Raw genomic sequence first — 26720 nt, forward strand, 5'->3', positions numbered from 1 at the left:
GGACACAACAGCAAAACTTCACGGTTTAAAGCAAAATGCAATTTATTGCCAAAAATCAAACAAAAGAAGAAGAACATACACGCTGTCTAGTGTCTAGGGGAAATATAATTGTGCGAAGTGGCTGTGGGGGTGATGCAAGTTAAAAGCAGTTTGTACAGGAAGCGAGACAGGACTATGAGGCAAAATGAAGAAATAAATGAGAGGAGAGAAAAATGAGTGCCAGAGGGAGGGTGGAAAATCATTGGCTGCCCCCCCCATTGCATCACCCTAATAATCCTTTTAACCTCCAGACCCAGTCCTGCCCGTGCACTGACAGGCCAGGGCCTGAAGGGGCGTAAGTGGTAGTCACAGGTGACATTGGTTTTCAGTGCAAAGTGCCAAACTGGGTACATTTTACCATAATTAAGATAGCAAATGCTATTTCTAACGCTAGTTACATTATTAATTGTAAGCATTGCATTGTGTTAACAATCACTTTTAGAAAATTACGCCAAGAAAACTGCTGTGATCGTCTAGTTGATGTCTCAGTTATAAAACAGTGGGTCTGGTTACTAGCCACGGGGATTTTTATGGGTTCATATAATTTTTTTTAAGCATCATTTCCACTCTGAAAAATTCTCTTTTGTTATTTGTAGGAAACACTGACAGTAAAGCAGCAGAGAAAATCAGTGACATTTCAGTAAAGTCGTATGATGCCGTTCTTAAATAACAATTTCCAGAGGAACACCTTCAGTTAGAAATCAAACATACAATAACTAAAAACACCGAGCTTGTCAAAATACAGTACACGTCCCTGTGACACTCGAACAGCTTTGTCACATTTGGACAGACACGGTAACACAAAAATGCAACTTAAATATATATTCCCTTTAAAACCATTTTAACAAAATGAAATTATTTGGCTCTTTCTACAACATTTCAGCTGAGCAATGTGTATAAATTAGGTACAACAGAAACAAGAATAATCAATAATAATATTAATGGTTTATTTACTTTTCAAATCTTGTTAGTTTACTGTATAAAACATATTAAATGACGCAGAATAAACAGAATTAAATAAACTACCCCTACATTTATACTGTACAATAATAGCTCTGCATGCTGCCCAACATGTGTGTGTGTTTTACCCTACTGCTCTGGGTTACACTGGTGAATACAATAAAGCCACAATGGTGCAGTGTCCCATACAGTGGATATCAAAAACCTTCACTTGTGAAAGAACATTTCAGATTTTACTGAGATCAACCTTCTTACAATACTGGCAACTGTTTTAAGGTGCCATGTTAGAAATATGAATACTTTTCAGAAAGCTTCAATGCTTAAAAAAAAAAAATCATCACATGAAATAAAAACTGAATTATTAATTGGGATGTGTAGATTTTTGTGATCCACTCTATGTGTCCCACCTTCACCCCTCCACGTTCATTATGGGAACATTCTCCTCTCTGAGAGCCTCCTTTGCTCAGTTGGGCTCCGACAGAGGTGACAGAGTCTTAAGAACTCCAACCACCAGGTCAGAGTCACCCATGTCATTCTCTCCCCAAATCCTTTGGAGTCAAAGAGGAGACCCCGTTTCGTCCTCCGTGTGAGCCCGAGAGCACTCCTGATGGTGGCTGCTGGTACTGCAGCTGTAGGAGAGGTGCGTGTGGGAGGCAGCTCCTTGATTCCTGTGCAGCGGGAGATCGGTGTGTGTGAGGTCGCAGGAAATATCAGGGTGGCTGGCTGTCATCTGCCCCCCCCGAAAACCACAGCAGTCTTTCTGTCAGTGTCTGTGCAGTTAAGGGTTCAGCCGTTCGTCCCCAGTGCTCTTGTCCTTAACTCCACTTGCTACGAGGGTCATCGGCCAGGGCAGGACGTGGGTTTAATACAGCGGCCATGAGACAGAACCAGGTTGGCTGGACAGTGGCAGCCAGCCACACAGGGTCTGTTGCATGGTCCAATCTCATTCCAGTTGTCGCATGTCTTCGTGCAGCCCGGCCCACACGTGTCGTAGACAGCACCATGCTTACACTGGGTAGCTGAACAGGAGAGAGGGGAAAAACAAGATTGCATTTAGATTCTACAGGCAAGTTCTTCAAAACTGCCCCCGAATTAACATAGATTTGCACTTAACTGAACAATCTGTGCATCTGATCACAAAAATCTCAACTTTCAGCCACTGTGAAACTGGCGTTACTCACTAATGCATGTCTGCTCCGGCCGCCAGTGCACGACCACTGCCTCCCTCTCGCAGGCGCGGCTGTAGGCCATGAAGGACTCGCAGTAGCAGTTCTTATGCACCGGACACTCGCACATGTCCGTAACACAGGACCTGAGAATCAGCGGGGAGAAAGCACTGGCCTCATATTCATTCTCAATCCAACCTGGTTCCACATCGTCTTAACGCGCTCCAGAATCTGTGGACACATCACAATCTGTGACGTGCTCGTGAGACGCGGAATTTGCATCACGACAATAAGATATGAAGTGGCCGAGCTGACGTGGTTTATTCTGATGCTGTTAAAGAGCGTCTGCACGGAACATCCCATGGACTTAATATCCCTCCCACACGGCCCTGCATCTACCATCTCAGTCAGAAGCATGCACTGGACAGCTGGTCGCCACCGACACTCGAACCTTCCGTCATCTTTAAGGGTCCTTCAGAGAGTGCCGAGCTGTCACTCGCATCTGTCCTGCGAGCACAGTTACAGGCACACGTCCCCCTCGACACAACAGGGGACATGGCGACAGACTGCGGGACTTGTTTTTCCTTCATTGCTAAAACAGAAGGTTCATAAAAGTCTAATTCTGTCTGAACCTGATCCAGCGGCGTGAGGGAACGGTGCACATGACGGATCTCCTGACTGGTGCGAAAGGCCCTGGAGCATCGTAAAGTCACGCAGTTTCCACATCGCCGTAATAACTTCCAGGACCTTTTGGGTTTTTTCCGTCCATATTTATTTAGGAGATGGGAGAGTGGTGGCTGATTTGATATTATTCACTTCCCAAGGCTATTTTCTATTTTTCATCGTGCAACATCCTCATACGATGGTTCAGAAGTGAACTGAAGGTGCTGCGGCGCACAAACCTGTAGAAGGAGGTGAAATCGACCACCGAGTGGCACTTCTGGAACTCCCACGACTTGATCTTCTGACAGGACCGATGGGCACGGAACTTCACCTTGACAGAAGCCGGGCACAGGAAGGAGGCGGGCCGCCGGTGGGGCTGCACGCACACCTCGTTCCCCTCCACCCTCCACGACTCGGCGAACTCGTCCACGTCGAACTTGAAGAGGCCGTCCCCGCCGACGGTGTCGTCGCGCCTGTGGCCGTTGTAGTTGCCGCACAGGCCACACAGCCTGCCCCTTAGGTGAGGCGCGGCCACCACCTCCACGAAGCTGTCCCCGTCCCACGTGATCTCCAGCCCTGTTGGTTGCGAGACGACTTGATTAGTCTATTTGTGTAAATGTGTAACTAGACTGTGTAACACATTTCAGTACATTTCCTCGCGCTGTTTATCGATTTATTGAGTGACGCGTCACAGACGGACATTTTATCTTTCATTAAACACTGAAATGGGTTAAAAGTACATTTGGAGTAATGATAAGTCAAAGATAAGTCAGGCTACGCAGCTCCTCGTCCAGGCAACGGTCATCTCCAAACTGGACTATAGTAACTCTCTCCTGGCTGGAGCCTCTGCAGTCGCCATAAAACCCCTCCAGATGGTCCAAAACGTGGGAGCCCACCTCATCTTCAATCAGCCGAAATACACCCACGTCCCGCCTCTCCTCCCCTCTCTCCACCGGCTCCCGGTAGCTGCTCGCATCCAGTTTAAACCCTTGATGCTGCCTACAGGGCTGTAAATGGAAGTTCTCCCTCTTACACCAACACACTACTACCTACACTCCCGCACGCCCTCTCAGATCCGCAAATGAAACGAGACTAAAAATCTCCGATCCCAATCAACTCTGTTCTCCTTGGTTATCCCTGGCTGGTGGGACAATGTGTCCTTCTCCATTTGACTAGCCGAGACGTCTACCACCTTTAAGAAAACCCACTTGTTCAGCACTTAACAACTCCCGAGCATGTTCTTTTTCTGACAAGTTGGGCCTTATCGGGGCTCTTAGTTTTATAAACTGAAAATCTATAGAAACCGAACGAGAATTGCTGGTGTTGTCCTCCTGTAAGTCGCTTTGGATAAAAGCGTCTGCTGAGTAAAGTAAAGTAAAGTAAAGTCATTTCAAGTCAATGAGGGATAAAAAAATGCAACAGCGCAGAAGAAGCAGCTCTGGTTACGGACCCACGATGGCGGTGAGCTTCAGCAGGTAGCCGTCCAGGTCGATGTGGACGCCGGTGCTGTGGAAGGGCAGCGCGATGCGGCTGCCGTTCTGCCGGACGGTGAGGTGCTGGTGCAGGCTGATGCTCAGGCCCGACACCTGAAGCTCCACAGACTTGGTCCAGGAGAAGGAGCGGGTGCGGCGGGCGTCGTTCTTCACGACCACCACAAAGCTGGCCGTCGACGAGCAGTCCTTGGTCAACACGTACTCACACGTGCCCTGGAAGTTGAAGGTGCGCCCGTCAAAGGTGTTGTAGTGCGGGTCTCCGAACACCGTGCACACTCCCGGCTCTGGAGGAAGAGAGACGTTAGACTCCATCGGTGTCTTAACCACCGACAACAATGTCCCGGAAAGAGAAGGTAATGGATGACTTACTCACTTTCAGTGCAAACGGGGCAGCAGCCAGTCCTGTTCAGTATCTTGTTCTGAGGGGAGAGACGGAGAGACGTCCAGAGAGAGACGGTCACACAGACAGCCAGCTTCAGGGAAACGCTACACCCCGTAAAAGGCCGGAGACAAAAGCGCCCGGGGACACCCACTCTTCTGTTCGTCTCACACACACAGAGCTCCCAACCTTTGATGACCCCCCCACCCCTCCCATATAGAGTTTGGTTTTCAGCGACTAAATATAGGACACCGTGTGTCACGGTGCTCAGATTCGAAGACAAAAGCCGGGCCGGAGCCTGCACGTCTCTGAGGGTCACTGGGGAACTGTGGGTAATGATGTGACAGCGGGCCGCTGTATACGCAGCCAGCCAGGTTAACGCGCTGACAGCATTTTCGACAGGTGACCGTTCTGTGACCGCGCAGCATTACAGTAGATCATTCCCAGAGAAAGGCCATGTCTGGTGGGAAAATGTCACACGTGCCGATATGGCAAGAGTGAGTTAATCAGGCCCAAACTGGGCCTGTTATGATCCATAGCAATGTAGTTAGTGCCAAGGCCTAAAATCCCAGATTTTGTCAAAACATGAGTGCAAAATAGTGGGACTTCAGACTGGTGCCACTCACCGACGGGCAGCTGGTTATGGGCACACACTGCTTGGGCTGACACTCCACCGTCCCCTTCGCGCAAGTGCATAACGTACAGTTCACCGATGACCACCTGTCTCCATCCTGCACCAAACGACAGAGCAAAGAGTCACTCGCACCGGACCGCTGGGACCCGGGTCGCGGCCTATCAGGGACTACGTGGGAGCGGACGGGCAGTGAGAGGGACGGCCCACCCTGTAGATTTTGTTCTTCACTCTGCAGTACTTCACGTCCTCCACCTTCACGTGGGACAGACACTCATCACAGCACTGCTCCCGACTCGCTTGGCAGGTCCCTGGTCTGGAGCACCTCTTCCTGCAAACCACGGTGGAATCCTGGAATGCATGGAACTTGTTAATAACATATGTTATAACATAACACCGCATGGAAAGAACCACAACGAATGAGAATATAAATGAATTTAACGTGACTCAGGATGCAACTGCTCGGTCTCACCGTGCAAGTGCATGTGGTGCAGTTGTCATATTTGAAGGACGTCCCGTTCTCATACACCTCGCTGTGGAACAGGCAGCTCCCCAGCGACAGGTCGAAAACTTTCCGCTGACCTGAAGCGTGGGGCGGACGGGGAAATGAACATGCGCGGTGGTTCAACAGAATATGACAGACACCGTTTCAGAAATTTCAAACATTTTCCAGGGGCTTATCAAACAAAGGCCGCGTTGTTGTTGGAGGAGGTTCAGAACGGAGTCGGGGACCTCTCCGTCCACACGTTTAACCGACTGGAATGCCAGCCCGGGGAGATTTGGCCCAGTCACTGAGCTGGACAGCATCATCGGACGAGCTCCGAGGGCTGACCGTAGCTCAGACAGGGCGGAGACAGCGGGAACCATTGAGCCGGACAGGGAGATGATGAGACTCACCGAGACATTTGGGACAGCACTGCCCTGGCGGTGTGTGGCTCAGATGAGCAGGACAGGAGAGAACGGGGCAAATCTCCCGATGACACATCGTGCGACCTCCCTGAGGAGTGACACAGACACGACATACGTTATAGCACAAGACTCAAAGTAACACATCATAAAGCCCTATTATCTAAATTATGGACTAGATTAAATGTTTGCATCAATTTTCTAAATTAAACAGATGCTACACATGCAATAAAACACAAGCAATTTTCTTACTGAAATATCCTACTCAAAACCGCCCAATCTGGCAACACCGGGAAGAGTGTTTTTTTTTTCATAGCGAATTACGTCATCGTCAGACATAGTGAACGTGATCTTTGCAGATCATTTTGTCCAAGACGTCTGACTGGTGACCAAGCACAATGCGTGATGTTAACGTGAAAAATCCCACCTGTCCCACCTCTGAGATTTACAGCGCAGGCAGACTAACGTAACTAATGATGACGGATGCCATAGCAACAAGGAGATGGCCATCCGTCAGGCCGCAGCCCAGACCGAGACCAATGCTGGTGTCGGTTTTACCGTCCGCTCGTCAAAACGATGGACAAGGTCCCAGCATTTCCAGCTGCAGTGGCCACAAATTCAACTCTTTTGAAATGTGTGTGAATGCGAACAACGGAGCCCCGACATGCTGGTAATGCGGTGTGAAGCTTCAACGTTGACCTGAACTAAAAGCTTCTGAGAAGATGGACGGGCGGTATGGAAACCGTGCCGAGAAAGCTGGGACTTCTTAAAAATTACGAAATAAAAAATAAAAGTTGTTCCAGGAATCGTGGAAAAAGTACGTCCCAGGAAGGTCCCCGTTTCTCAACGCTGGCCAGCGACTCTTCATTCACGGACCTGTCAACATTGCCGCTAATGTGTTTATAGGAATTTTCTAACGAGTTTATTCATTGTGGGGGAGGAGGCTGCCAAAGACCAGCTCCATTCACGTTTCACACAAGCACAGATTTCATCATTTCACCACCCCGTCGTGGCTCTTATAACCAGATGGCTGCGTAAATGCGCGATAATCGTGCCGTTTCGCCGCAGTAAGAGTACTCACGCTGCAGGTGCATTTAATGCACGGCCTTCCGTCCGGGTGGAACTCCTCGCGCTCCTTGTACAGGCGTCCCTCGAAGATGCACCCTGACAACGAGAGCAGGATGGGTCAGTATCCGTATACCGACATCATGAAAGCGGCTGTGTGGAATCGCAGGACATGTGGTCACCTGGACAGGACGGGCAGCATTTCTTCGGGTGAATCTTTGGGTTCTTGCAGTGAACAACACATTGTACTTCAGCTTCTGTGATGACACCTTCCTGTTCAAAAGAGCGAATGGACGTAAAAAGAGCATCGATCACCATGGTAACCAGCTTGGACTCCAAACACACGTCCTACGCCTGTAATATTGGAATTGATCATGGATGCCGTCTGGAGTGCTTTCTCTCTCTTATGTTTGTTCATCGGCTGCTTTCCTCTCGCGCACTCCTTGGCCCCGACCCGCGACCTCTGACCCCGCCGATGCGAGGTGTTAATGGAGACTGAAACTGATGGACCAATCAGACTCTGCAGCTGTCAAATGTGCATCATCAAAGGCACCAGGCCTGCCAGCACACAACATCAGCAGAAATTTTTCCAGAGCGACTTACAGGGACAGTCCCCCCCTGGAGACACTCGGGGTTAAGTGACCTGCTCTGGGACACAAAGGTACTAATTGGGGTTTGAACGTGGGAATTTGTGGTGTTCTGGTTCATTTACATTTAGAGCATTTACCAGACGCCCTTATCCAGAGCGACTTACAATCAGTAGTTACAGGGACAGTCCCCCCCTGGAGACACTCAGGGTTAAGTGTCTTGCTCAGGGACATGATGGTAGTAAGTGGGGTTTGAACCTGGGTCTTCTGGTTCACAGGCGAGTGTGTTACCCGCTAGGCTACTACCACCCCCGTCACCAGCCTGCGGGACGTCCTCGCTTTGTCTTACGCAGCCGCCCTTCTCTGTGCATCATGTGTACAGAGGGGGCGCTGTGCGGTGTGTCTATTCGCGTTTGGGGGCGAGTCGGGGGCCGTGCTGTGCGGCGTGGTGGGGGGGTGAAGTCTGGAAGGCCTGAATCCAGATGTGGAGATGACACAGCCAAGTCCACCTGGCTTCTCGCCAAAATGACAATGGGCCATGAACCTCTTGTTCTGTCCTCTGTCTGGCTGCAGCTGCCTGACCGGTGTGTGTGTGAGTGTGTGAGTGTGTGTGTGTATGTGTGTGTGAGTGTGTGTGTGTGAGTGAGTGAGTGTGTGTGAGTGTGTGAGTGTGTGTGTATGTGAGTGAGTGTGTGTGTGTGTGTGTGTGTGTGTGTGTGAGTGTGTGTGTATGTGAGTGTGTGTGTGTCAGTGTGAGTAAGTGTGTGTGAGTGTGTGTGTGTGTGTGAGTGTGTGTGTCAGTGTGAGTAAGTGTGTGTGAGTGTGTGTGTATGTGAGTGAGTGTGTGTGTGTGTGAGTGAGTGTGTGTGTGAGTGTGTGTGTATGTGAGTGTGTGTGTGTCAGTGTGAGTAAGAGTGTGTGAGTGTGTGAGTGTGTGTGTATGTGAGTGAGTGTGTGTGAGTGAGTGTGTGTGTGTGTGTGTGTGTGTGTGAGTGTGTGTGTATGTGAGTGAGTGTGTGTGTGAGTGTGTGTGTCAGTGTGAGTAAGTGTGTGTGAGTGTGTGTGAGTGTGTGTGTGTGTGTGTGTGTGTGTGTGAGTGTGTGTGTGTGTGTGTGTGTGTGTGTGTGAGTGTGTGTGTCAGTGTGAGTAAGTGTGTGTGAGTGTGTGTGTCAGTGTGTGTGTGTATGGAGAGGCTCACCTGACAGCGGCGGGTGGTGCAGGGCTTAATGGAGGTGCTCCAACTGTAGGAACTGTTGTAGGACTTTCCGTCCAGCTGACAGCCTTCCATATAAAAAGGGAAATAAAAAAAAAAAAAAAAGCTCAGAACAGACAACACAAAAAAACTTCCTGACGTCACGTACGTCACGTCTCAAATCTGTAAGACAATTCACGCGAGGCGCGTTCCCGGCAAACATGGCGGCTCAATTCAAAATGGGGGTCCCAGTAGCGACGCGGCGGCTCTCGGCGGTGCCGGTCGCACACTTCCCAGAGGAAGGAGCATTTAACGGCGGCGCGGAGGAAGAGAAAGGAGGAGCGGCGAGGAGCGGCTGGAGCCCGCGCTACAACAATGCTCCATGCGACGGCACGGGGATTTCCATTCAGGCCCAACAAAAGCGCGTTAGAGTCCAGGCATTTTTAATAAAGTCCGGCCTCGTAAAAACGCCAACCGCAAACAAAGGGCCTCGCCCCCGCCGGGACGCTGTGGCCCGTGTCCAGAGGGACCCCGGCTCCGGTCCAGCCCTCTGCAGCATGCGGGCCCGAGTTCTATTTCGGCGCCCCGTAAACCCCACCGCTGAGCCCAAGACTCGCAGTCCACGATCCCGCCAGCTGCGCCGGCTTTTTGTTCGGCGAGCCGCGTTAATCCACTAACATTTCAGCATTCGCGGTGCACGACCCCGGGAATAATGCACCATATCGCTGCATTTTAACGTGAAGTGACTGTCGCAGCAGCACAGCACACGGTGCACACGGTGAAATGTGTCCTCTGCATTTAACCATCACCCTTGGTGAGCGGTGGGCGGCCATGACGGGCGCCCGGGGAGCAGTGTGTGGGGACGGTGCTTTGCTCAGTGGCACCTTGGCGGATCGGGATTCGAACCGGCAACCTTCTGATTACGGGGACGCTTCTTTAACCGCTAGGCCACCGCCGCCCCTCAAAAAAACTACATTTGAACTAAACTAATTTTATTGAAAGCCCTGTTTTTCTAAGGCACTAAGCGAAGGCGGCGTGGCCTTTCTGCCCACAGGGTGGCAGTAGTGGTGAAGTCCCCGCCGCGTCCGGCGCAGGGACCCCAGCTGTTTACCTTTGCATCGCTCGCAGCACGCCCCGGTCTGCTTGACCACGAGGGCACAGTCGTCGGCGACGGGAGGACACTTCTCCTGCTTACACTCCGCTTTCTTGTCCTGAAGTGGAACAAAAAAAAAAATTCACACAGCAGCACAGCACACGGTGCACACAGTGAAACATGTCCTCTGCTTTTAACCGTCACCCTTGGTGAGCAGTGGGCGGCCATGACAGGCGCCCGGGGGACCTCAGAGGCACCTTGATAAAGTGAAGTGATTGTCACATGTGATACACAGCAGCACAGCACACGGTGCACACAGTGAAATGTGTCCTCTGCATTTAACCCATCACCCTGAGTGAGCAGTGGGCAGCCATGACAGGCGCCCGGGGAGCAGTGTGTTGTGACGGTGCTTTGCCCAGTGGCACCTCAGTGGCACCTTGGCAGCTTGGGATTCGAACCAGCAACCTCCTGATTACGAGGCCGCTTCCTTAACCGCTAGGCCACCACCACTCTTTTACTTCGTAGTACAGACATTTTGATGGATGTAAAAGACTAAAATAAACGCTCACACAGGGCAGCTGTTTTCAAAAGTTGGTTTTGAAATGCACCAGAACAGTAAGAATGGAATGGATTCTTCCAGAATGGATTCTTCCAGAATGGATTCTTCGCAGCACAGACTCACTGCATCCATTCCGGCCATTTTTGGGAAGAACTCGTCCAGGCCCTCACAGCACAGTTCTCAGCGCGTTAAACACACACACACACCTGACATGCCAACTGATATGTCCCGCACCGGGACAGCCAGACCACTCCAGCAGCGTCGAGGATGCTCGGCAGCCGTCAAACCAGGCCGGGTTTTATAGGGATAAAACAGGAAAGAGAGAGACTGCAGGGAAGGAAGCTGAAAGGGAAGGGGAGCAATGCACATCCGACCAAGGTCAAGGAAGAAGTCCTGGTCCCAACCCACCTCAGACGGAATGACACGTGGACAAAGAGAGAGACGGTGGGATATAAGCTTACCGTAAAGTGAGTAATAAGCCACCTCCCATTGATTTCCTTTCATAAAGTCAGGCTGTAAGTCAATACAAAGATTCATTAAGGCGCTTGGTCTGCTCTGGAGACCGTCAACGAGCGACAGGACACGGAAATCAACGGGCGTTAAAGGAAGGCGGGGGGGGGGGAACGACGAGACATCCATACGAAGTTCTCAAACGATGCGGGATCTCACACGAAGCGCCCACTATGTCTCAGCGAGTACCACGAAGCCGCACTAATTACGAGCACGACGTCTCTTTCCAGACACGTCCCCCGCTGCGTGTCCCAGCGGTGGCCTAGCGGTTAAGGAAGCGGCCCCGTAATCAGAAGGTCGCCGGTTCGAATCCCGCTCCGCCGAGGTGCCACTGAGCAAAGCACCGTCCCCACACACCGCCTGTCATGGCTGCACACTGCTCACCAAGGGTGATGGGTTAAATGCAGAGGACACATTTCACTGTGTGCACCGTGTGCTGTGCTGCTGTGTATCACATGTGACAATCACTTCACTTTACTTCAACTGACACCATCTGATGCCCCGGGCTCAGGCTACTCGCACATGCTCCATCCGGAGGCCCCGCCTCTTCCCCCTGCTCTTGTAAAACGGAGGTTTATCCCAAGACGATGTATGTGGTGGCGAGGAACGCCGTGCTTATTGGTGCCGCCGGATCATTCCACCGGCAGAGGAGCCAAAATGAACGCCATCTCGGACTTCACGCCACACCTCATCCCGGAGCCCCTCCTCCTAACAGGCAGTAGTGGTAAGTGGTGACTTAAGTGAGGTCAGAGGTCACTTAAGTGAACCGTCCACAAAAAAAAAAAAAAAAAAAAAAACGGTGAAAGTTCAACTCCCGGTGAAACTAAAATGTATTCGTCCGCCCGAAAGCGAGAGAAAGGCCGGACGCCAACGATCCCATTAACTGATGTTTTTCCTGGTAAACCGGTGGGGCGTGCGGGGAACGTCTCTCTCTCTCTCTCTCTCGATTTCTCACTCCTGAAACCGGCGTGTGAGGGCATGCCAAAACAAGCGCGCCGGCTCCTCGGTTCTCACACGCCTTTCGTTAGAAGAACTGAACGAGGCCTTGATCCCGGCCCCCCGGCTCGGTGGCCCAGTCGGCCGTTGTCCCGGCGCTCGTCTCCGGTCCGCCGCGGACGCTTCAGGAGGCGTCTTTAAGGAGATCTGTGAGGAGCAACCAGACAGGGCCCTCTGTGTTCTCGTCCCTGTCTCCGCGGGCGGACGGGCATCAGCAGGTACTTAGCGGCGGCCGCGGGCGTCCCTCCGTCTCCCGCCACGACAGGGTGGCGACAGGGCGGCCTTTCAACCGCGGCCTCCCCAGTGGCCCCGTGTGACATGCCGAGCGGGGGGAGATTAAAGGCGGGCCACAACCCCGCGATGACTGATAGCATTCATCCGCGCCGGCGGGACGAGAGCCTGAGAGGGACGCGGGGTGGGGGGGGACCGTATCGCGCAGATGATCGAATGACAAGAGTGGAGATGTTCTTCCCTGGAGGACGGTTCTGATGGGAATACGGCAATAAGCTGCATCCCCGGCTGGGGACAGAACAGGTTGTCCCACCGAACTCCACCACGCGGTTTTTAATAATAATAAAAACAACAACGTTGGACGGGTCTGCGGGTTCATGCCGCTCACCCTGCAGACGCAGGTGATGCAGGGGTTGTCGGTGATGTTGGGGATGTGCAGCACCTCGCCCTCGTTGTCGCAGCTGGCCTCGGTACCTGCGGGGACACACGGGACCGATCAGTGCCGTCCAGCCTCTAACACATTCGTATTTATAATAACTAACGGTGCAGAAATACGCACGTGTAAACGCATGTTTTCCTAAGTATAGATTTTAAATGCAGGCCGTTCGTTTTCGGGTGGATGTGGCCTAGTGGGTAACACACTCGCCTCTGAACCAAAAGACCCGGGTTCGAATCCCACTTACTACCATCGTGTCCCCGAGCAAGACACTTAACCCTGAGTGTCCAGGGGACTGTCCCTGTAACTACTGATTGTAAGTCGCTCTGGATAAGGGGCGTCTGTTAAATGCGGTAAATGTAAATGAACCAAAAGACACAGGTTCAAACCCCACTTACTACCATCGTGTCCCCGAGCAAGACACTTAACCCTGAGTTTGTCCAGGGGGGACTGTCCCTGTTACTACTAATTGTAAGTCGCTCTGGATAAGGGGCGTCTGTTAAATGCGGTAAATGTAAATGAACCAAAAGACCCAGGTTCAAACCCCACTTACTACCATCGTGTCCCCGAGCAAGACACTTAACCCTGAGTGTCCAGGGGGGGACTGTCCCTGTAACTACTGATTGTAAGGCACTCTGGATAAAGGCGTCTGGTAAATGCTGTAAATTCCGCTTTAAACGCGTGTTCATAAAATCATAGACCTTTCAAACAACGTGACGTCGTTACACGTCCACACTAATCAACCATCATTTTTTTTGTAAAAAAAAATCCGATCGACGTCACGATTCTACGTTATTGTTGTTATTATTATAATTATTATGACTATTATTATTACATGCAACTTACTTCACTCATTTGCACACCTCCCCCTACCTGCTACACATATTTTACCTTTTATGTTAAAGACATAAAAGTGTAATATTTGGTTACGTTTGCAATATTTGCAATGCTGTGGTCTGTACGGTCGCTAAAAGCACCGCGTACGACTGTGTAGGTGACGACATAAAAGTTGAATTTGAATTAGAATTTGAGCGACGATGAAGCCGCCTCCACCTGCCGGGACGGGACGGGACGGGACGGGACGGGGTCCGGTGGACGCGGACCGCGGTGGGACCCGGCCGGACTCACCTGTGATCAGCGGCGACGCGGCCCGTGGGAGTTGCAGCAGGAGGAGAACCAGGAAAGGACCGCGGGAGGAAAGTGCGGGGAGCGTCATAGTCGGCGTTCCGGAGCTGAAATAAATCCCCCCGGTCCGAACAGTCACGTCCGATTAATGCAGAGCACCAAAAAGAAGAAAAAGAAAAAGAAAAAGAAACGAGTTCCTTTATAAAAGTCGTGTAATTATTTCATCTCCACGCAGCGGGGAAAAAAACCACATCGCCGCGAGTGACAAGGCAGGAGAACCAGAATGACAAACGCGACAGGTCCTGCGTCCCAAAAGTCTCCATGCGAAACAAAAGTGTGTAATATATTAGAATTATTATCGCACATACATATAGTTATTTGTTTTATTATTTTGTTTTACTAAAAGCGCATTGACGGTTAAAAAAAAGAAGAAAAGAAACCGAGTTAAACGGCGGCCGCGCTCCGCTGGAAAAGCTGTCGCCGAGTCCGCTGCACCTCCGGCGGCCGCCGCAGTTAAACGTTCCCGCGGCGCAGGAACCTCCTCCCCCCGCGCATTTAAATAAGCCGGCGTGGTCCTCGTGGGTGGGTGGGGCTGGGGGGGGGGTTCCGCCCTTTGACCCCCCCCAACTGAGGTGATCAAAACGTGAGCAGCAGCACAGCACACGGTGCACACAGTGAAATGTGTCCTCTGCATTTAACCATCACCCTGAGTGAGCAGTGGGCGGCCGTGACAGGCGCCCGGGGAGCAGTGTGTGGGGACGGTGCTTTGCTCAGTGGCACCTTGGTGGATCGGGATTCGAACCGTCAACCTTCTGATTACGGGGCCGCTTCCTTAACCGCTAGGCCACCACTGACCCAGGAACAAACGGGTATGATGTACATTACTATTATTATTGTACACTTTTATACGTGGCACTGCCGGTCTAGCGGGTAAGGAAGTGTAATCGGACCCATAACCAGAAGGTTGCCGGTTCGAATCCCGAGCCAACAAGGTGCCACCGTCCCCACACACTGCTCCCCGGGCGCCTGTCATGGCTGCCCACTGCTCACCAAGGGTGATGGTTAAAAGCAGAGGACACATTTTGTGTTGTGTCACCCGTCACTTCACTTTTAAGTTACACCGGTGGCCCAAAATGCAACCAACAATGTGGATTATGGTCTCATAAAAAAAGGATTTATCTAGCATCGTCTCACCAGCGCTACTTAGCCGGTAGTAACCATCAACCACGGCACAACCAGAGCCCGGTAGGTTGACATGGCGTCCAGCAGCAGGTCCAACCAAACGTCTCATATTAGTCTCTGTGAAGGCAGCACTTTGTCTGTGAAGTGCGTATTTTGTGACATTTCTGTCCACCTTTGTGCTTCAGACAGATTTATGTTTTACATTCGGCACCGGGCTGCTTCAAATTGCAGCCTACGGTTGAGTTCAGAGAGGAAAGGCAAGAGCAGCGCTCAAAAGCAGCAATTAGGACCCAGCCCCGTTTTATTACACTCTGCCGCGCAGAAAACGCCGTGTCCCGGCCTTCTGCTGCCACTCGCACTGTCACGCTGGAAGTGTGGCTGAGCCCCCTGCCATTAACGCGGTAATATTAGTCACTAGATGGCAGCAGAGAGCACACATGATAAGAGGAGTGACCAAGTGATTAAAAAAAAACAACAACACTCATCATCATCATCGTCACTCACGCAGCCAGGTGAAAGTGAAAGTTAGGACGTTTTGAAGTGAAAGTGAAGTGATACACAGCAGCACAGCACACGGTGCACACAGTGAAATTTGTCCTCTGCATTTTCCCCATCACCCTGAGCAGTGGGCAGCCATGACAGGCGCCCGGGGAGCAGTGTGTGGGGACGGTGGCGGATTGGGCATCGAACCGGTAACCTTCTGATTACGGGGCCGCTTCCTTAACCGCTAGGCCAGGATGTCCCCCAGATGGACAATTACACGTGTTAAATGGAGTTTATATCATTTATATATAATTCCTGCTGATCAGCCATCACACAACCACAATATAACCACAACTCCAGTCGTACGATGGTACATGAGGGACAACGATATCTATGTGTGTGTGTGTGTATGTGTGTGTGTGGATGTCAGCTGCTAGGACTGGAGACAGACTCTAGGTCTCCTGGAGGAGGTCTGGACAGATCCAGCTGTCATGTCTCGGCTGGAGATTGACCTCAGACGTGTCATCCCGGGTCAAGCAGCGGCCCGGTCCACAGCCGTCCCCACTCGCCTGACCTTAAACTGAGCTTGACATTTAGACTCTGCTGAGGTGAGAGGTCACAGACCAGAGCTCTGGGCACCGGTGCCTGTCCTGGGCTGAGTGGGGAACTCCCACTGCAACACCCACATTTCGGATCGAGGTCACATTTCAATTTGAGCTTTTTGCCCCCATCCTCAGGTGAGCGTGTTCATCAAGAAATTACTACGTGAACACGACTGCTTTTTAGTTTTATTGCATCTTGGAGAAGATGCCCATTTTTGGGCATCTGTGATTTATTTATGGGATTTATTTCGGGTTAACTTCATAAAGTTTAAACATTATTACTTTATTCCTCAGATGTATGATTTAAATCCTTCTGTCAATGCAGACAATGTCCATCCTCCTCAGTTGCTTGTAAATGACAAACATCATCTGCTGTAGACAACCAATCATGCAGCACCTTTATTTAAACTTGCTTCCTGCCAGATAGTGAACGTGACTTGTGAACACTCCCAACGTACTGCGAAATATTCCCTCACTTCCACCGTTATCTGGATTCCTCTGCCATCACCCGCTCTTTAACTCCAAGTTTTGTGGATTTGGACATGACAGCACAACAATCCTGATCGGTATTTCAGGGGAAAACTTGATGTGTTCCTCAGTGCTGCAATGCGAAAGGAGTTTTTGTTTAGTCAAATCCAGACTATCCTAATATTCATGTGGATGTGATATTTACGCGATGGGTCCATTAGTTCTGGTACCGTAAAGTGAACCTGAATTAAAACCCAATCACAAATGAGGCTAAAATGCATATCGCCCATTTGACGTTCAGTACATCCCAATTTAAAATGGTGAAATAATAACCATCATCAATACTTGTTTCTGTCAGTCGTTTTATTTATGATTCTCACTTTTCGTTCTGTTGTTCACATACAATTTTTTCATGTACTTACCTCCCCCCATGTTCTGTGATTCTGCAGATCTCCTTATGCAGAATCTATTTGTACAATATTACAAAATCGCATTGGCCTTGATGCACATCCATCACGTCCTGAGTCTAATGGCCAGAGAATTAAAGGGAGATATAAAATGCAGTTTATGGTATCTGCTCAGCTGCTGGTATCAGGAGAGACCCCGGGCACCCCGGGATAAATGAGGATTTGTGTAATAAAAACGGTCCTGAGACTTGAGATCCTGCGCCTCAACACTTTGCTCTGCAATGATGGGTGCAGATGAGTAAATACAAAAATATGGCTAAAGAGGGGACTAATTCTCATCTCTACCGCCCAGAATAAGTCGAGATTTATTTAGCCTCGGTAACAAATGCAGTGCAAGTGTCCAATATAGCGTACCTACAGATAGAATATTACTAAACCCATAGCCAGCAATGCCTCGGCTAAACGCGCAGTCTTAAATTCCACGCGAAAAGAGCCACACACGTCGAAGGTGGAAGCAGAAGCATCTGCAGGATTGTCGTTGGTGGCCGCACCACTTCCCCGACTGCAAGGTCAGCTATGGCCAAACGGCAGCTCAGCTCGCAGGGGGACCTCCTAATTAAAGGTAGAAAAACCCAGATTTACACAGTTAGTGCACGTGTGTGCGTGCATATGGCAGTGCATCACATCCCCGTGTGCGCGGGTTTATGCAGAGTTCTGAGTGCGCACGTCACGGGAGCCTGTTTTCCACGCGGGATGGACCGGCCCGTCCTTGAGGCGGATGTGAAAGGGGTTTATTCTTAGTCGTGGGGGACGGTGCCACGCGAGGGGGCGAGAGGGCGGAGCTGGCGTCAGCGCCTGTGTGTGGGTGTCTTGGTTACTGCAGACGCACGACGGACGGAGAAGCCGCGGCCGAATCGAAAATAAACTCTTCCCCGAGCAGAGGTTCCACAGCTCCGTCTTCCTGGAATGAGGGGAAGCTCTTTGATGCTGCGCTGTTTAGGATCTTGTGCCTTTTTGGGTTTTTATTTTTTTTTTTTTTCCACCTTTGAGCTTTAAGCTTTGACATCGTTGCCTCAGGCTCGGTCCCGCTGGAGATTCTCGTGTCAAAGCCCTAAAATCTCAACTCCAACATATACAAAACATGCACAAACACGCACTCATATACATACGCAGCTTTGTTTACATATCGTTTTTGATCCTTGCAGGGACTTTTTGTGACATAAATCTTACATATGGAGCATTACTTATGAGTAACACTATCTTTTCTAGCACTAAAGCAAACCCGAAACAGTAAATAAAGGTTTTTGCCGTTAGAAAAATGATCCGCGCGCACTACAGGACTGTTTCGGCGAGGTCACCAGAGGAGGCATGAGATGAAGATGTGTGGCTTTAGTTGTTATTGTGTCCGTGTGGGTCTGAGTGCACAGTGTTGATTCCATGATTCCATCAGCCCTCTCCAGCCTCTGGCTCTTTCTTTTTCTCCTTGACCTTCACGGAGGTCTTCCTCTTCACTTTCCCCGGGTCCTTCAGTGAATCTTTTCCAGGTTCCTTTGCAGACTCTTTCTTTGACTCCTTCTTTGACTCTTTCGAGGACTCCTTGGAGTCTGCTGAAGAATCCTTTGTTGCGTCTTTTGACTCTTTCTTTGATTCCTTGACAGCTTCCTTCTTAATCTCTTTTGTCGATTCTTTCTTTCCTTCTTTTGATGCCTCTTTAGAAGACTCTATAAAGAATAGACAACAGAAGCACATATGAACACACAAAAAAAAACCCTTCTGATTGAAGAGTGCACATATATCCTTTGACCCTAATGGCCTAGAGGTCATACAGGTAGCAGATTGTTTGAACAAATCAAACAGGCAGTGCCCCCCCCCCTTCACATTATCAGGCTGTGTGCTAGACAAACTCAGAGGTCAAAGATAACATTGAGGAGCTAGTGGGTCCGAACTCTAATTTGTGCATTCCAGTCATTACTGACTATACTTAATACACATTTAGGGCCAGTTTGAATCATGGCCACTCAGGGGCAAGAACCATCCTTTCTCTGTATGCTCTGCAAGGTCCTGGAAAGGCTGAGACATGATGTGGTTCTACATACTGCTCCTGGGTATCTGGAGTCGTCTCCTCCGCCACATGGGAGTTCCTTCTCCAGCCTGGTGACCATATTTGCTAATCCCTGAATCCGCCTGAGCGTGGGCTGCATGTCAGTGCACATACTCAGCGTTGTGAGGCTCTGATCCCGTCTGAGACGCTCAGACGGCTTCCCAGCGTCTGCCAGGGAATGACAACGACACCTGCCACATCACAAAGGGGGTCTGCAAGCAGCCCCTCTCCTCCCCCACGTCTCCTTCCTGCATGGCTGATTGGCTCATTGATAAGGTGACAATAGGCCGTCACATCTCAGCATTGTCACAGCTTTATCAAATGCAAATCGGTCGGCAGGAACAGCACAAGTGACTGAGAAACCCAAGGCTGAGATGCTCTGGGAGTGGACCGCGGCCTGGATGTCTCTCATTTATCTGATGGTGACCTCTGGAGATCCATTCCAGCTAACCAACAAAAACAGCACAAAAACCCACACGTGTCCAGACAGCGAAATGCTTGTGTCAAGCGAGGGAAAAGTACCAGTAAAGTTCCATCTTGAAAAAAGAAAAAGAAGTGGCTTATTGTGCTGAGTGGCAGAGCTTATGGCTGCATGTTTCCATTTCTGCAGCCGGGCCGAGGAGAGAGCCGGGCCAATCACACAACCACCACGAGCCCTCAGATCTTTTACAATCACTCGTTTAAGAGCAGCGCTGAGCGGACATGCATGAGCTGCACGCTGACTTAAAAACCCGCTGTCTGTCTCACACACCCAAACAGCGTCAGGCATGCGTACGTCTACCCTATCTGTACACCGTACGCCAGTCAAAGGACCTTCTCGGTGGAGACCGTGGAGACTATGACAGATGAATTTGTCAAACAGATAATTATATGCAGGAAATGGAACTGGTCTGATGAGGAGCAACTTCAGGAGCATCTCTTTCAGGCCTGATGGAGAAGCGTCCTCGTCGTCTAACTTAATTAAGGCGGTAGAGAGAATGTCAAGTGTGAAATGATGTCACCACAGTTTGCTTTTATGATCCTAAAATATGTTACAGAAGTTTGTTTGTAAGATAACCTCACATCCGTTATTTAATTCAGAGCTTTGTTGTTCGGTGCAGAAATAGCCCGTAAAAGATTTTAGCCCGAGTTGGTGTGCAAAAACGCTTGACTAATGGTGTACGGTATAATAATTTACCGGTCTGTGCCCACACATATTCCACAACTCTGTAAATAAAAAATAAACATTTCTGTTCCATTACTTTGAATAAAAAGTAAAAACACTCCCCACAAGGAGACTAATAAATAGCGCGCACACACACACACACACACACACACAGTATACTGAACTCAGTGGCATTATGTACGGTTTGGAAGAAAGTAAGAAGAAAGTGAAGTGATTGTCACATGCGATACACAGCAGCACAGCACACGGTGCACACAGTGAAATGTGTCCTCCGTATTTAACCCGTCACCCTTGGTGAGCGGTGGGCAGCCATGACAGGCGCCCGGGGAGCAGTGTGTGGGACCTCGGTGGACCTTGGCGGATCGGGAACCGGCAACCTTCTGATCACGTGTCAAATCCTGTCACTTCAAAAGTAACGCGCATCGGTGCCACGTGAAAAATGGCTGTTTACACCAGGAAATACGCGTTTCACACATTTCACATTTAGTAAAAGTAACCGGGAGACCAGAGTGTTCAGAGGTGATGCACGTCCACGCTTCCTCGTGAACTCTCCCGATACCGTTCCCCAAAAGAAGAGGCCCGGCAACACGACACTGCGTTGGGGCCAACCAACAGGAACCGCGACGGGAAACACATTGCCGCCACGCGTCCCCGGTAACTGTGCAGTGGCCCGGAGTTCCTGTTCAGTCCGTGTGCGAGTGTGTGTCACGCCGCTGATTTACGGTGCGCAGGAAAGGTAAAGGATGTCGCCGAACGCGGCCACAACAGGAGAAGGGGGCGCGACCGTAAACAAGGCCGATAACATTCACTCGGGACAATGTCCGTATCGGCTTTTCAAAGCGGAGATTTTCCGCTCGGCTCGCTCTCTTAGACAAGCTCCCGATAGCCAAAACATACACAAAGCGCACAGACCGCCGGCATTCCCGCCGGTCCGAGCCGCATGCGGGAGGCCTCGGCGGCGTTCCCACTGTTGTATAAATACAGCCGCTCGACCCGAGCGCGCGGGCCCTGTGATCCGTCCTCGCTGAAAACAAACGGGCCACCGGGACGTTGGGCACAGCCGCGAAAGACAAGATCGCGGGGACCCGCGTCCTTCATCGTCACGCAACAAGCGCTTCGCCGAGGAACGCCGCGCCGAAACCCCCGCCGCCATCAGTTGGTGCTGGTCAGGGCGAGGGGGGGGGGTCGCGCAAACACGGCTGTGCAAACACCGGGCCTAATCCCAGCAAGACGCCGGAGTCTAAGCCGGTAAACCTTCCAGTAAACCACCATTAAATCAAGCAAATTACAGTCCGAGGGCGAGCGAGGGGGCGAGCGAGGAGGAAGAGGTTGGGGTTTGTGGTCCCGACCGCGTCCCACGCCCCGAGCAGCCCTGCCCTCCACCGCCGACCCCGACGGACACGCGGGGAAGCGCCCGAGCGGATGCCCACCGGAGGCAAATGCATTTCCATTTACGCCATTTACCAGACGCCCTTATCCAGAGCGACTTACAATCAGTAGTTACGGGGACAGTCCCCCCTGGAGACACTCAGGGTTAAGTGTCTTGCTCAGGGACACGATGGTAGTAAGTGGGATTTGAACCCGGGTGTTCTGGTTCGTAGGCGAGTGTGTTACCCGCTAGGCTACTACCACTCCTCCGCTCACCGCGTCCCCGAGCCACGCCCGCTTTCAGCAGGGCCCACTCACCTCCGGCCGGCTCCTCCGTGGAAGCGGTGGGGACGGAGAGGAGGAAGATGGAGGGAGGCTGTGGAAACCTGGAACATGGTTTTCACGGGGAGAGAGCAGAAACAGACCATTCAGGAATAATGAACCCTGCAGGTCTTTCCAAAGTTCCCTCAAAAAGGTCATCCAGCAAAAAAAAAAAAAAAAAAAAAGTTCGGAAGTAAGAACTTTATTCTTACAGACGGCAGCAGGTGAGGGGAGCGGGGAAGGAAATTGGCTGAAATAAATTTTGGGTCGGGGAACATACCGAGACACGACTAATGTCCTTGCCAGAGAGACCGCTGTAAAAAAAAAAAAAAAAAAAGTCACTCTGGGACACGGGACCCAGGGACACAGACAAGCATGCTGGTCTCGAGAGTGAAGCATGCTGGTCTCGTGACAGAACGATGACATTTTGCGTTCTGCTGCTCAGCCAGAGAGTTTGACCGCGGGAAGAACACCGGCAGCATATTGACACCAGCGCAGTCCTTCCCCGGAGACTTCTGGAAGGACGCAGGCGGAACCGCCGCGTCCGCCATTGTGAGGATGGCCGTGATTTGTGTGTTTGTTTGCGCGGATGCCAGTGGCTCGTTGGGTTTATTTCAGTGCTGCTCCCGTGCCTGGAATGTGATGGCAGGACGAGGAGTCCGTCTCCGTCCCTGCGCATAGCCCAGTGACAGCTCGGCCGGCGGGTAATTGCTATGAGGCGGCCATCAAACAGAAGCGCATACCATCCCTGCACCACAGCTCCACGAGCTGTTTTAAACACACACACACACACACACACACACACACACACACACGGTCTCCACATTATGTCCAACACATTGAACACAAAAAAGCAGAGCACAGCCGGGAAGGTGCGGAGAGGGAGAGAGAGAGAGAGTGGTAGTAGCCTAGTGGGTAAGACACTCGCCTGTGAACCAGAAGACCCGGGTTCAAATCCCACTTACTACCATTGTGTCCCTGAGCAAGACACTTAACCTTAAGTTGCTCCAGGGGGGGACTGTCCCTGTAAAATACTGACTGTAAGTCGCTCTGGATAAGGGTGTCTGGTAAATGCTGTAAATGTAGAAAATCCTGGCCGGTGTGGCGCTCTTGGCCCCAGAGGGTGTGGTATGGGTCGGCGGAGATATTTTTTCTCTGCTCGTCTACGCCCTGGTACAAACTGTCTCTCGTCCAGGGGACTGGCACCCCCGCCCGCCCGGTACTCTCTCTTTGAGACGTCGCCTCCCTCTCACACTCCGGCTGCTCGGCCTGCCCACATACAACTCGACCACATCTGAGAGGGGCAATTAGGGTGGTAGGGCCTGGCACACACACACACACACACACACACACACACACACATAGACAAAGATTAAACACAAGAGCAAACATACACTCCATAAACCAGGGACACACACATGCCCACACACACACGAACAGCATATATTTGCAAGCATGCTGTGCACACACTTCATAGGCAAACAGAAGCACATAAAACCCGACACGTACACTCAGACGTTTGGCCTTCGGGGCCGAGGGCCCGCGAGCCGCAGGCCCCTTTTTGTTGCGGTCGAGCGGGCCATTCGGAGAGGTCTGTTGGCCCCCAACCACCTACTGACCAGGTTCACAGGAATCCAGCCGCTGACACAAACACAAAAATATGCACGTGGAATTTTGTGGGTAAAATTTGGTGTCGGAGCTTCAAGCAGGTGATCCACTGTGACAAATCGTTTAACAATTTTGAGTCCCAAATTTTGACCCAAAGAGTCTCTTCATATTTCAACATTAATCCGGGAAGAACAGCAGCCGGTACCGTGAATGTGTGCTTATATATACTCGCAATAGCATTTCAGGGACCCCTTAAGACCTCATTCTGAAATAAATAGACAAACTTTATTCTGTGTGGAGGACATCATAGCCCCACGTCAGGGCTACGCGGGAGCTGCAGGCAGGGACAACGGTCCACGAATAACTCCTCCCACCTGTAAGTAACTGGACCGTGAGAGGGAAAAACCAAGGGAACTCCCAGAGAGCAAGACAACGGTAATAACCGCTGCGCCACCTTTACAACATCATACTTTCCATCGTTTGGGCCACTTACGGCTAACAAGCGTTTACAAGGACACACACACATGGCCGGGGAGGGACGGGAACTGGTAACCTCCTTCCATAAGTTCTATCCCAGGACAGGCCCCTTAAAAAGCACGGGACAACCTCCAGCCGAGCGATACAGGAGGAGCGCAGTTCGGCCCATCACCTGCTCTCTTCTGAGCGGTGAAGGATCCTTGTCCGTGGCACCTGGACGTTTCAACAAGGCCGAGATCGCTGTTTCCTTTACATTTACATTTAAAGCATTTACCAGTCGCCCTTATCCAGAGCGACTTACAATCAGTAGTTACAGGGACAGTCCCCCTCTGGAGCAATTTAGGGTTAAGTGTCTTGCTCAGGGACACAATGGTAGTAAGTGGGATTTGAACCTGGGTCTTCTGGTTCATAGGCGAGTGTGTTACTACCACCCTAAAGGTCAATGCTCTCTCCTATGCTAGGCGCTATGCTAGAGACGTCCCCCGCATTCATTGGGTGCCTTTCTCGTCCACTCGCATTCTTACTCAGCCCTGCGGTCTTAAAGAGACAGACTAAAAACTGGGATCCATCATCAGCAGTTCATAAGGAACCCACGATATCATCACTGACCAAACACCTCAGAAGTTCAGAAAGACGCAGGGCGAGACATAAAGAACGGGGTGGGGGGGGGGGGGCAGGAAAGGAAAACCTTCTGGCCCGGTCCTGATTGCTATGGCTGTCCGGCGGTTAGACTCTGCCAAAGATACACCCCAAAACCACACTGTGCAGGGAGTGCGGCAAGAGGAGAGAAAGTATTTCAATCGCAGTCACTTCCCTGAAACAAAAGCTACCTTATTCCAGCGCTCCCCGGAGAAACTCCCTCCCCGCCGCCCCAAAAGAGAAGCCCACACGCCTCAAATCCTAATGGCGCACGTTGAGAAGAAGCGGGAGGAGGCGGCTACGTTCTCCCTGACGGCTGGTGCGTAAGGACGTTGGAGGCGCGTTATTTCGATCGGCTTTACCGATTCCTCTCTTCCCTGCACTGCGCCACAGCAGCAGGCCTTGTGAGGCGGCTGGATACGTGTGTAGTGAAGAACATCACTCCGGAAAGCTTGTGACAATGATGGAAATCATACTAAATCTTGAGCCAGATACTAATTTTAAACCAGACCATGTGATTAGAAGTCAGGTTACTTCAGCATGTATACATTTATTTGAACCCGTGATGCTTTTGGGTGGTAGTAGCCTAGTGGTTAACACACTCGCCTATGAACCAGAAGACCCAGGTTCGAATCCCACTTACTACCATTGTGTCCCTGAGCAAGACACTTAACACTAAGTGGCTCCAGGGGGGGACTGTCCCTGTAACTACTGATTGTAAGTCGCTCTGGATAAGAGCGTCTGGTAAATGCTGTAAATGTAAATGTAAATGTTTTGGATAACCCCATAACCACAAGGGAACGCGTGGATCTCAAACCGTACAGCATTGCACAGAGCTGTCCGATTCACCACTCAACATGTTAGCAACTGGAAAAGGTGCAATGCAAAAAGCTGAAATCGGCAGCCTCCATAACAGAGTCACATTTATCGCTCGACAAATCAATTTCTCTGCTGCGACCGCGTACCAGGACCAGGGCGGTGATCTCGCCTGAACCGGCCGTGGAAACGGCAGCAGGGGACCATTAGTGCATCTATCAGCCGGGTCTGATAAAATCCCCCTGCAGCTCAGCCAATCTGTCAATAGGCCAGACAGGTAGGCTCCCCAAACACACACACACACACACACACACACACACACACTAATGGTTTTCTGAGACAGCGCCTGATCGTTTCCTCCTATCACTGACACGCAACCTGCTGCCTCACGTTCTACTGTCTGTTTAAGAACGTTGGGCAACGAAACGATGCAACACACGTACGCGACGCATGAGTGACGAGGGCGACGTTAACGGAGATGTACGTGCAAAATAAAAAAAAAAGAACATCCCCACAGTCCCCTCCGCTCGGCAGCCGTCTGCAGGCCCTCGGGATTTCTGCACGGGACGGCGTCCAGTAGACAAGCGCCGGGATTCCGGAGAGGATCTTCTCGCCGTGAAATGCCGGGAATTTTTGGACACAAAAGACTGGCAGATGTGGCCCGGTGGCCCCCGCTTGGCCCCCGCTGCACGTCCACCGAGACTAACTAGTGGGCAGCAGCAGCCAAGGAGTCACCAGCTCAATCAGATAAGAAGAACAATGTCCTTCGGACAGACGAGACCAAAGTCTACAGTGATGTGAGAGACTGATAAAGTCATGTCACGTTTGGTCGACTTTACTTTTCACGCATGGCTTCACCATTTTGCCCTCTTTTTTGGTTAGATAAATCTTTACGCTCGTGGTTCGGTTTGAATGATTTTTCGAACCTGGTTAGAGTTAGGACCAGATGACTTTTATTATGTATTTTCTGTAGCCCACGACCGTACATCTGGCTTCACTTTTAGCCGTGTGCCAAACAGCAGACAGCTTCAATCTAGATACTTGTTAATTGG

The 26720-nt window shown here is 50.9% G+C and overlaps 2 protein-coding genes across 3 annotated transcripts in view; both read right to left on the minus strand.

Moving 5' to 3' along the window:
- Positions 1-17: 17 nt before the first annotated feature.
- bmper (BMP binding endothelial regulator) lies at positions 18-14564 on the minus strand. Its single transcript, XM_028982002.1, has 15 exons — positions 14035-14564; positions 12859-12944; positions 10193-10292; positions 9088-9170; positions 7485-7575; positions 7319-7401; positions 6229-6328; positions 5804-5913; positions 5542-5682; positions 5327-5431; positions 4695-4740; positions 4279-4605; positions 3068-3404; positions 2181-2311; positions 18-2018 (listed from the first exon to the last, which is right to left on the minus strand). Exons 1-15 carry the CDS (start codon positions 14120-14122, stop codon positions 1837-1839), a joined length of 2010 nt encoding a protein of 669 aa, XP_028837835.1. The 5' UTR covers positions 14123-14564; the 3' UTR covers positions 18-1836.
- A 2547-nt stretch (positions 14565-17111) lies between these two features.
- Positions 17112-26720, minus strand: part of bbs9 (Bardet-Biedl syndrome 9) — an 83783-nt gene continuing 74174 nt past the window's right edge. For both annotated transcript variants that reach the window (XM_028981597.1, XM_028981596.1), the window contains one exon: positions 17112-18894. In XM_028981597.1, coding sequence (XP_028837430.1) covers positions 18620-18894 — 275 coding nt within the window. In that variant the 3' untranslated portion in view covers positions 17112-18619. The remainder of the gene's footprint in view (positions 18895-26720) is intronic.

The sequence above is a fragment of the Denticeps clupeoides genome, chromosome 5, assembly GCF_900700375.1.
Source record: "Denticeps clupeoides chromosome 5, fDenClu1.1, whole genome shotgun sequence".
Classification (NCBI taxonomy): domain Eukaryota; kingdom Metazoa; phylum Chordata; class Actinopteri; order Clupeiformes; family Denticipitidae; genus Denticeps; species Denticeps clupeoides.

What these genes read in the sequence shown, in the direction of transcription:
- bmper (XM_028982002.1), bottom strand. Translation starts at nt 14,122, where the DNA reads ATGACGCTCCCCGCACTTTCCTCCCGCGGTCCTTTCCTGGTTCTCCTC. An exon ending in GCATCACCTGCGTCTGCAGG is followed by an intron (nt 10,293 to 12,858) that starts GTGAGCGGCATG and finishes GTTCCACTTCAG; the next exon opens with GACAAGAAAGCGGAGTGTAA. An exon ending in GCACCACCCGCCGCTGTCAG is followed by an intron (nt 7,576 to 9,087) that starts GTGAGCCTCTCC and finishes TCTTTTGAACAG; the next exon opens with GAAGGTGTCATCACAGAAGC.